Source organism: Guillardia theta (genome assembly GCF_000315625.1).
Source record: "Guillardia theta CCMP2712 unplaced genomic scaffold GUITHscaffold_1, whole genome shotgun sequence".
NCBI lineage: Eukaryota > Cryptophyceae > Pyrenomonadales > Geminigeraceae > Guillardia > Guillardia theta.
In genome coordinates, this window is record NW_005434673.1 from 254,250 (window position 1) to 263,674 (window position 9,425).

The 9,425-nt window shown below is 54.3% G+C and overlaps 5 protein-coding genes across 5 annotated transcripts in view; 2 read left to right on the forward strand and 3 right to left on the reverse strand.

The window, feature by feature from the left end:
* Nucleotides 1-207: 207 nt before the first annotated feature.
* GUITHDRAFT_131455 (hypothetical protein) lies at nucleotides 208-2,211 on the forward strand (the record flags this gene model as incomplete). Its single annotated transcript, XM_005842121.1, has 7 exons — nucleotides 208-243; nucleotides 434-528; nucleotides 551-682; nucleotides 732-802; nucleotides 960-1,194; nucleotides 1,236-1,294; nucleotides 1,427-2,211. 7 exons carry the CDS (start codon nucleotides 208-210, stop codon nucleotides 2,209-2,211), a joined length of 1,413 nt encoding a protein of 470 aa, XP_005842178.1.
* Nucleotides 2,212-2,475: 264 nt separating this feature from the next.
* On the reverse strand, nucleotides 2,476-3,176 carry GUITHDRAFT_98979 (hypothetical protein; the record flags this gene model as incomplete). The annotated part of the gene is made up of 4 exons (XM_005842122.1): nucleotides 2,476-2,583; nucleotides 2,635-2,739; nucleotides 2,791-2,919; nucleotides 2,970-3,176. The coding sequence occupies 4 exons, from the start codon at nucleotides 3,174-3,176 to the stop codon at nucleotides 2,476-2,478; spliced, it is 549 nt and encodes a 182-aa protein (XP_005842179.1).
* A 1,087-nt stretch (nucleotides 3,177-4,263) lies between these two features.
* Nucleotides 4,264-5,332, reverse strand: GUITHDRAFT_131456 (hypothetical protein; the record flags this gene model as incomplete). The annotated part of the gene is made up of 7 exons (XM_005842123.1): nucleotides 4,264-4,302; nucleotides 4,365-4,443; nucleotides 4,494-4,624; nucleotides 4,687-4,776; nucleotides 4,829-4,970; nucleotides 5,050-5,107; nucleotides 5,242-5,332. The coding sequence occupies 7 exons, from the start codon at nucleotides 5,330-5,332 to the stop codon at nucleotides 4,264-4,266; spliced, it is 630 nt and encodes a 209-aa protein (XP_005842180.1).
* An 857-nt stretch (nucleotides 5,333-6,189) lies between these two features.
* On the forward strand, nucleotides 6,190-8,376 carry GUITHDRAFT_98981 (hypothetical protein; the record flags this gene model as incomplete). The annotated part of the gene is made up of 14 exons (XM_005842124.1): nucleotides 6,190-6,365; nucleotides 6,411-6,569; nucleotides 6,617-6,746; nucleotides 6,795-6,851; nucleotides 6,904-7,015; nucleotides 7,059-7,132; nucleotides 7,189-7,221; nucleotides 7,268-7,345; nucleotides 7,401-7,463; nucleotides 7,515-7,559; nucleotides 7,707-7,781; nucleotides 7,841-7,972; nucleotides 8,092-8,206; nucleotides 8,300-8,376. 14 exons carry the CDS (start codon nucleotides 6,190-6,192, stop codon nucleotides 8,374-8,376), a joined length of 1,326 nt encoding a protein of 441 aa, XP_005842181.1.
* A 198-nt stretch (nucleotides 8,377-8,574) lies between these two features.
* Nucleotides 8,575-9,425, reverse strand: part of GUITHDRAFT_131458 (hypothetical protein) — a gene marked incomplete at both ends in the record, with an annotated part of 2,096 nt that continues 1,245 nt past the window's right edge. Inside the window, 3 exons of the mRNA XM_005842125.1 lie at nucleotides 8,575-8,743; nucleotides 8,790-8,869; nucleotides 8,913-9,049. Coding sequence (XP_005842182.1) covers nucleotides 8,575-8,743; nucleotides 8,790-8,869; nucleotides 8,913-9,049 — 386 coding nt within the window. The remainder of the gene's footprint in view (nucleotides 8,744-8,789; nucleotides 8,870-8,912; nucleotides 9,050-9,425) is intronic.

Here is a 9,425-nt window from a genome sequence, read left to right on the forward strand (position 1 = left end):
GAGGCAGGACTACAACCTCTGCAGTGACGGCCGTAGGGAACCGCCAGTATATCCAGTCCTTGCAGGAACGAGCTACTTCTCCTTCGATGACGATGGCTTCCTCCTCCCTCGTCCCTCCTCCCCCTCCTCCCTTTCCTCCATCAAAAAAGTTTGTTTCGTGTCCTCCGGCTCCAATTTCGCTCCGCCTCAGAGCGGAAATAAGCGCCAATGCCGCAATGGGCTCGCGACGGGAGGCACCTGAAGGTGAGAGATGGGATGGGCGGGAAGGGACTAGGCGGAGGAGGAAGGAGCGAGGAGGAAGCCATCGTCATCGAAGGAGAAGTAGCTCGTTCCTGCAAGGACTGGATATACTGGCGGTTCCCTACGGCCGTCACTGCAGAGGTTGTAGTCCTGCCTCTACCTCCTGCCAATGACCCTCCCGCGTTCTCTTCAGCACATGTCCGTGCATGGCAACTGCGAGGCTTCGGTCCGTCTGGAGAGAGGAGAAGCTCGGGTTGGGCTCATGGACGACAGGGTGAAGCCTGGCGAGTGAGACTGAGGGAACTTGTAGGTGCTGCTGTTGCCTGACGGGTGGGGGACACAGGAACTGGTTTGATCCTCGTCTCAACGATCGGGTGACGTACATCGACACATACTTCGGCGCCGTCAGAAACGGAGGGAGGAGTCTGGAGGAGGGGAAGAGGTGAGGTCAACAAGGGGGGAAGCCGTTTGATCACGAGGGGATGGCCCAGGTTCAAGGCAGCCCCCCCGGATATCGTTACGCTCCTGTTGGCCGAGGACTCCCTCTCCTTCAAGATCAACGGTGAACTCTTCCTATACACTCTCCCTCCTCTTCCTCCCTCTCCCTCTCCTCTTCCTCCTACTCTCCCTCCTCTCCCTCCCTCCCTCCTCTTCCTCGCTCTCACCCTCCTCCCTCTCTTCGCCCTCTCCTCCTCGCATGGTTCTCATCCTCCTTCAAGGGAACCAAGTTGCTCAGGTCCCCTTCAAGCCCTCCTCCGCTTTTCGCCTTGCGGTTCAGATGTGGGACAAGGACGATGCTGTGAAGCTGATCGGGGGGGACGTCAACTCTCCTTACGCGCTGAAAGAACTCACGGCAATCTCTGCCGCCTCCTCCCCTGCTCCCAGGGTACGACCGAACCTGCTCAACTTCGATGAGTCTCAAGGAGGAGACTCGACAAGGATGTCCAACGGTAGGTCAGAGCTCTTCCTCCTCCCTTGTGTGCGGGACTGGCTAGCATGAGCGATGCTAAGTGCTGTGAGTTCAGTAACAAGGCTGCAGGAAGCGGAGGCCCAGGTCATGCTCGTCCGGCAGAGGAAGAGCGAGGAGGGGAGCAAACAAGTGTCGCTGGGTCCTCAAGAACTCGGCAGGAGGAGGCAGGCGAGTTGCCTGCCTGTCCCTGTGAGCTCTCCTCAACCTCTTGCGCAGAGCCCACGGAGAGGAACAATGAGTACGACGGCAAAGAAGCTGAAGCAGCGGGTCGACCGCGTGAAGGCAGGGAGGGATCGGACGTCAAAACAGGGGAGGAGCAGGAGGAGCAAAATGTTCAGCACGTGCGAGTCACGTCGGCACAGGAGCAGGAAGAGGATGGAGAGAATGCGAGGCAACCAACTCCTGCTACTCCGGAGGCAGCCATGGCCGACACAACGCAACCGGCTGACCCGAGCAATCAGGATGATCACGAGCACGAGAAAGGAGAGGGAGGAGCTGAGAGAGGAGGAGGAGGAGCAGAGGGGGTTGGAGGAGGGCCAGAAGGGGGAGAGGGAGGGGAAGGCGAGGCGGTGGCAGGAGCAGATGGAGGAGGAGTTGAACAACCTGCGGAGGAAGAAACTACGGTAGAGTACGGAGACGCGAAGAATTCCGGGGAGGAATCAACAGGAAACAAAACCGAAGAGGTAGAGACACCGGCTGCGTCCGATCCGAGCGCTGATGCCGCTCAGGAGGAGGCGCAGAAGGAGGAGGAAGCCGTTCCAGAGCCCCCCCTTGCGGATGAGCAGGGAGGAGAAGGAAGCAATCAGGATGGGCAGGGAGAACAAGAGGCAGCGACAGCAGCAGCACAAGCAGAGGAGGAGCCTGGCAAAGCTGCTGAGGCAGAGGAAAAGGTGGAACCGGATGCAAGTCAAACCAAGGAGGACGAAGGCAGCAAGGCTGCGGAGGAGGTGCCTTCGCCAGAGGATGCATCAGATAGTCAGGCAGCAGGTGGTCAGGAATAGTAGAGCTCCCAGCATGCTGACCAGGTAGCAGAATAAATCGATTGGGTACATCAGATCAGACAGGCAGGGAGGCATCATGTAAAAAAAGTGCTGGCAGAAAGAAATGTATCATTATTGCAACCGAGCAAGCGTTTGAGATCGTTGCGTGCATGCGTCAGTTCGATGGCAAGACAGATTCTTCCGAGCATCCTCCGACGTGCTCCACCCACGATGAAAAACAATTGGCGCACAAAAATTGAAAACCAGCAGCTAACGGCAATCGCGCTAAATGAATCCAGTCGGTCCGAAGGGAAACACGCCCTTGAGATGCGTTCCCCTCGTTCCATAGAACTCTTTGGATAGGGTTCCCTTGGATGAAATGATCCCATCATACTGCACACAAACGTTCAGTATGCTCGCTCTCCATGCCCTGGTCCACCTCACCCGCTCTAGGAAACCTGTGCTTTCGCTGCCAGTCCGAGACCTTCGGTACGAGTACTGCAGTCGACCTCCTTGACCTGCCCTTGGGCTTGACACCGACGACCTCATCTTGACAGCTCCTTGTCAGAATTTTACATCCTAGCAGGAGGACTGCCTTACAGGATGCTCGATTCGTGTTGAGATGCAAGGCTTGTCGAAGTCATAGTCGTATCTCCCCATGCTAGTCCGCGCGCGTATCCTATTCCTGTCGGATGTCTTCCTGCTGATCTGACGACCTGACTCGTAGGACTGCAATGAGTTAGGGCCGAGATGAGCTTGAACAACATTTCTGTCCTCACCACAGGGCTGAGGAGATCCTTGCTATGAGACGTGATGTGCCTTGTACCACGGTCACTAGTTGCCTCTTGACTTCTTTTCCTCATCGTCAGCCATTTGTTTCTTGGATGGTCTTGATCCAGCATGTCCCTGACGTCCCTTCCGAGAGTCTCGTGTGGCTGCACCCTCCTTCCAACCCGAGCATTTGCAAATCTCATTCCTTCTCCCATCCTGATGCTCGCCGATAACGTGGCTTGTGACTCGTTGTGTGTGTCGCTGGTCTTTCTCTACTCTTCCCTCTTCCCTCCTGATTTGATTCTCTTCGCTTTCGACGAATTCTTCCTCCCTCAAAATCCGAACTTTTCCCTTCCACTTCTTTGACTTCCAAACGTTGAAAACTTTCTAGATCTCAACGGCCTCAGTGCTGATCTATCTGAAACCAGACTGTTCCTCTCTCTTCTACCTTGTGTATCTTTCTCTTTCAACTGGGTCTTCTCTAAACTTGCTCTCCTCCGCCACTTCCTCGTCCTTGTCGACCCAAAGTCACCATACCTCCACAATCGCTGTACCCCTACCCCCAAAGCCTGAATTTCACCCCTACTTTGTCCTCTATAATGTACCCGTCCAGTGAATCTTACCACCGGTGTCAAATTTGACTTGCCTGGTGGAAAGTTGACAGAAAACGGTAATAGGGGGGGTAGTAGGACGGGAGATATTTCTCATTAGGGGGGGGGGGGGGGGGTGGTATGGGACGCGACGTCCCTTCCAGCACTAGGAAGGACAGCATACCCTAGGGTGGTTCAAAATACAGGGGTGATTTCTTAATTTTTGTAGGAGAATCGACCGAGGAATTCAGGGTGGGGTAGTATTGGGATGACATTTTGATGATGGGGGTAACTTCAAGATACAAAAGGGTCACGAGGGGGTGGGGTGGAGTAGGTGGACGGGGTAGTCATTGAACCGTTGAGCGACGATTCATCCGAGGAATTTTGACTGTTACAAAATAGTTACTACGAGAGAGAGTCCACCGTGGCACCGGACTCCGGAGAGTCTGACCCGTCCGACGGTCACCCGGGCCGGCGTGCCCCGGCGCCTCGGTCCGAGTGCCAGGGCCATCCGATGATCGACTAATTTGACCGTTGAATCTGTCCGTCAGTGACTCGCAATCGGATGATAAACATGCCAGTACACTTGTCGATCGCGTTTTTCACTGGTTTGATCGCATCATCACCACAGGCTACCACCACGTAAAAATCAAAATCTACATAACTACACATACTGCCAAGTTCGCCTTTCGCTCTGCCCTACATGAATTGTCTATTGGTTTTTCTTCTCGGACTTTGAATCTTTCGGATCCTGACAAAGAATCAGCTTTGCGAAGAAACATACATACCTCCAAGCTGAACACAATGAGCTACCTGCTTTGGCACCCTATCCAACAAAGCATCGTAGATTTCCCCAGTCGTGCTCCTCTTGAGTCTCAACCTGACCTTGCTCCTGCTCCATCATCAGGATGACCATGCGCACGTCTGCCATAGGAGCCTCACCACGGCGCACCGCGGAGGTACTTGGATATCATCCGCCGATTGCGAACATCCATTCCATCAACATCCAGCAGGAGGTCACCTTCCGCTACACCTCCCTTGAGAGCGCCTTCACTCGAGACTTGTGAAACCATCTGGTGCCGTCGATGGGAAGTAAACCTCCAGGCGGGCAACGCAAGGACGGCTGGCAACTTACCCACGTTCCCCTCGTGCTCTGGAATTTAACGCCGCATCCCGGGCGGATGTAATCGAGTCGTCTGAGCCTGCGTCTGATCAGACACTGCTTCTGCTATGCGGATCAGACATTGCAGGTCTGCGAGGGGAGGGGAGAGCAATACCGTGAAAGACATCATCATCCCAATAACAGCGGAAGCACCGAAGAAGAGGAGAAAGCGATGTTCGTGGATCCATGAAGGGAGTGGACCTCGATAGACGCTAGACATGTCATTGCCTTTTGCAGCCATGATGACCTCCCTGCTCCTGATCAAACCATTCGTATCATAACTGCTGCTAGCTCCCACACGGGCCACACCTTCCCCTAGAACACAGTCAAGCTCACCTGCCATCGAACTTGGACTTCATAGACTCCATCATCCCAACAGCCAGCATGAGAACACCTGCCATGGCGAGCATCCGCAAGGCCAGTCTGTAGAGAGAAGGAAGCTGCATTCGAATGCGATCCTCCTCCTCTGCCCCGTCAGCCTCTCTCGCCATCACAACACGAAGACGAACACGGACAGTCAGTAGTGACCTTTGACAAGGTCAATCACCGTGACCGCAGTGCCGAGCCTCACTGAGTGGACCCGGCGCCCGGCGCGGGCCCGGCGCGGCCGCGCCGTCATAGTCCGCCGGGCCGCCAGGCCCGGGAAGGGGGAAGAGGGAAGGGTGCGACCCGGGGGCAGCGGGGGCCACTGAGCGGGGGGAATCACAGTAATAGGGTGGCACCGTCACTCAGTGAGCGGGTCTGGCACGGGCCAATTGCCACAACCGTACACGGTCACTGAGTCCCCCGGACCCGGGGCTCCGGAGTCCCGGTGACAGTGACTCTATTAGCTGATAGAGGACATGATGGCGTCCGGCCGGGCCGCGTCACTCAGTGACACGGTGACCGTACACCGTGCCGCGGCACAGCCGGATGATGAGTGATCAGTTACGAAATTGAGGATTTCGTAACGACTAGAAACGGCTATTGTAACCGTCTGTGGAGGAAGATGCGAGCCGCCAGTCATGCAGGGAGCAGGAGAGCGTCAGCCATGTTGGCTCGTTGAACGACTGGCTCTCTCCTCGCATCAGATGGCATGCTCTGTCACTTGCCCGCTCCTCTCCCCCTCTCTCTCCTTCTTGCCGTGCTCTTGATCCCGCTTCCACCTCACTGAATCACTTCGATGTTGGAAGGATCCTCGTGAGACTGTTCCTTGTCCTGCTCGTGTTATGCTGCCCCTGGAAGTGTCAAGCCCTCATCATCTCTCTATTTGTCATCTATAACGCTTGCGCTATTCTGAGCAAAATTTGTTCCTTTTCTGCTCTATCGCTGGTCGATTGCATTTCTGTGCTCTAGCACTTTTCGGTACCAGAACAGCGTGACGCTTCTATCTGTTTTAATCAGAAGTTTTCTGCTTGCAGGATATCTTTCTTCCTTTGATACTTTCCTGCAGGCAGGAATTGAATATCAGGGAGATATCGTCAGGGAAAGCGAAGCATGGAGGGAATTATCCATCGGATCCAAGGCCTGAGCGGCAAACAAGATGATTGGCGATCTCTTGTCCAGCAACTGGACAACAACTTGGATTTTCTTTGTCAGAGCAGGCTTGCCATTGACGAGATCTATGGACAGCTGAACCCTGAGAGCCATGGGATAGGATGCGTTTACCTGCTGTGAGTTCCGTGTTGCGTGCTCAGGGTGTGACTGTTTGTTGGCAGTTACTGCAAGACGAAGGATGCAGAAAGAAGTAGCAGCGACGAGATGTTCATCCAGCAAGTCCGGGATCTGTGCGTTTCTGGCAACCCGGAGCAGCTGAAGTTTGTGAGGAGCAAGTTTTGTGAAGTTTGTAGGATATTCACCGAGATTTGCCGAGAGAGGTAGAATTGCAGTTTCATCTTACAGTGATCTCTGACTTTCGATGAAGTGCGTCTAGAGCGATGTTCGGCATCACTCCGCTGTGCGTTGGTATCAGCAAAGTGAGGCCGAGCCCTGAGCACCTCACATCGATCCATGCCGACTTGTTGCAGCTCTGCCTTGTGGCTAAGGTCTTCAAGGTATGGTGCAGAGCTGCGTCGATCGAGTTCATGAGTTTGCATTTCCAGCCTGCTCTGCCCATTGTGAGCCAGAGAATCTTGTATGTCACGAAAGACTGCGTCCAGGTGAACGATGGATGTAGAATTTGCTTCAGGTTCTGCTCACTTTCCAACCCAGCCCAGGGACTTTCTGCTCTACTACTACTATGGAGGGATGCTTTACACGGCGTTGAAAGACTACAACAAGGCCCTAGACATGTTCCAGCTCGCTTTCACGATGCCTTGCCACGGTTGTCAGTTGATCTTACTCACAGTCATCTGACGCTTGTTCAGCACTCAATGAAATCTTGGTTGAGACGTACAAGAAGTATGTGCTCGTCTCTCTGATTGTCCACGGAGAGGTTCAGGTGAGAGGCTGACGGCTGTCATTCTTCGTTGGAGTGATCTGGAAAACTCTTTGCAGTCTCTTCCGAAGTATTCCACCAACATCGTGCAGGTGAGTTTCAAATCGTTAGCACTGAACCATCTGACTGTGCCACCAGCGGCTGATCAAGAACTGCTGCGCGGAATACAACGAGATTGCAAACGCATGCTCTGCGAACAAGCTGGATGAGTTGCGGGTACAAGTTCTATCGTCCTCTCACGTCTGTTGCTGATGATGAATGTCTCCGCCAGAATTGTGTAGAGAAGCACAAGAACTTGCTGACGAAGAATCAGAACCTCGGACTTGCTATGCAGGTCACTGGGAGCAGTCGACGTTTGCCCCGCTGATCCCCCTTGTGCCATCAGATGATCGACTCCATGTGCTCGAGGAGCATCCAGCGGCTGACAGAGGTGAAGAAATCCCTCCTCCCCTCTCTTCCCTCCTCCTGCTCTTGCTCTTGCTCCTGCTCCTGCTCCTGCTCCTGCTCCTGCTCCTCCTTCTCCTCCTCCTGCTCCTGCTCCTCCTCCTACTGCTTTGAGTCGTCTGACACCTCCTAGACATTCGTCACCCTGTCATTGACGGACATTGCGCAAGAAGTGAAACTCCCCGATGCCGAGAGCGCGAGGAGTCAAGTGAGCGCAGCCGCCGCATCTTGTCAAGTCGCTGACTTGACTCGCTTGTTGTCGTAAAGGTTCTGCGGATGATCGAGCGGGAGCAGATCGTGGCCACCATCGACGAGGAGAAGGGCATGGTGTCCTTTGACACCGAGCCGGACAAGGCGACGTCGCAGCAGCTGCTCCTCAGACTGAGCAAGCAGATTGAAGTAGGAGGGAAAGGGGAGGAGAACGAAAAGGGGGGAAGGCGATGACAGGGGAAGAGGAGGGGGGGGATCGGAGGGCGTTGAGAGAAGCAGAGGAAGAGAAATTCTGACGAGCAGTGCAGGTGGCCATGGAATTGAACGAGAAGTTGCGGCAGGCGGACGAAGACATCAGCGCGAACGCGGCTTACCTGAGCAAGGTTTCGATCCAGGAGCGCCAACTGCGTTGGGGGGATTCCGGTGAGGATGGTGGTGGTTGTGGTGGTGGTGGTGGTGGTGGTGGTGGTGATGATGATGATTATGAGGAGGAGGAGGCGTTGACCATTTGGATAGAGTGGGCAGCGACGGGTGCGGAGGAAATGCTGGACGTGGGCGAGAAGCCAGCGGGATTCAACTTTGGAAGATCTTAGTAGGAGGAGAAAAAGAGGAGGAGGAGAAGTACAAGGGAGGGAAAAAGAGATCATGCCGTTTCTTTTCCTTTCTTGCCCTCCCGCTCGTTTGCCTGCCTCTCCTCTCCTCTCCTCTCCTCTCCTCTCTTCCGCTCTTGCCTGGTCTCCACTCCGCTCCTTATCTCCGCTCCTTCTCTCTATCTCTAACTTGACTTCTCTTCATGGGACCGGAATCTTGATCTCCTTGTTGTACTCGGCGAAGGCGTTCTCGAAATCCTCCAGCACTTTGTCATCTGCCATGTCTTCAAAGATCTTCTCCAGCTCCGCTTCCTCCTCCTCCACATCCATCTTGATCCTCCCCCCTGGCCAGAACTCATAGCTCTTGGACCTGCCGCATCCCATCAGTCTGCGCAAGTTGCAGCACCTCCGCTCACTCGTTGCTGCCCTTCTCCTGCACAACACAGCGCTTGATGCTCCATCTCGCGATCACATCGTTGCGGAGGCTCATGGGTATCTGCAGCAGGTGAGAAGGGTTGAGACTTGTTAGGGCGACTCACTTGCAGGAGACCCTGAGTGACGTTGAGCAGCCGGATGGAGTCGCCGGGTGTTTTGGTACAGTAGAAGGGAACAACGTCTCTGTCTACTCCGAAGAAGGCGAAGGGAGCTTGCGAGTTGACGGTGATCTGCAGGAACCCTGGAGGTGGGTGGGTTAAGGGAGGAGACGAGGGAGGGAAGGAGGGTCTGATTTGGAAATGGGGAGGAGTTTGAGGTGAGAGGAGAGCTAAGGTAGGAGAAAACGAGGATCAATGGAGATGATGACGGACGTTGCTGCTGCTGCTGCTGCTGCTGCTGCTGCTGCTGCTGCTGCTGCTGATGATGATGATGATGATGATGACGATGATGAAGATGAAGATGAAGATGAAGATGATGATGAAGATGAAGAAGAAGAAGAAGAAGAAGATGATGATGATGATGAAGAAGATGGTAATGGTGGTGGCGGTGATGGTGGTGGTCGAAGTAATGATGATAGTGATGATTATGATGATTATGATGATTATGATGATGAGTAG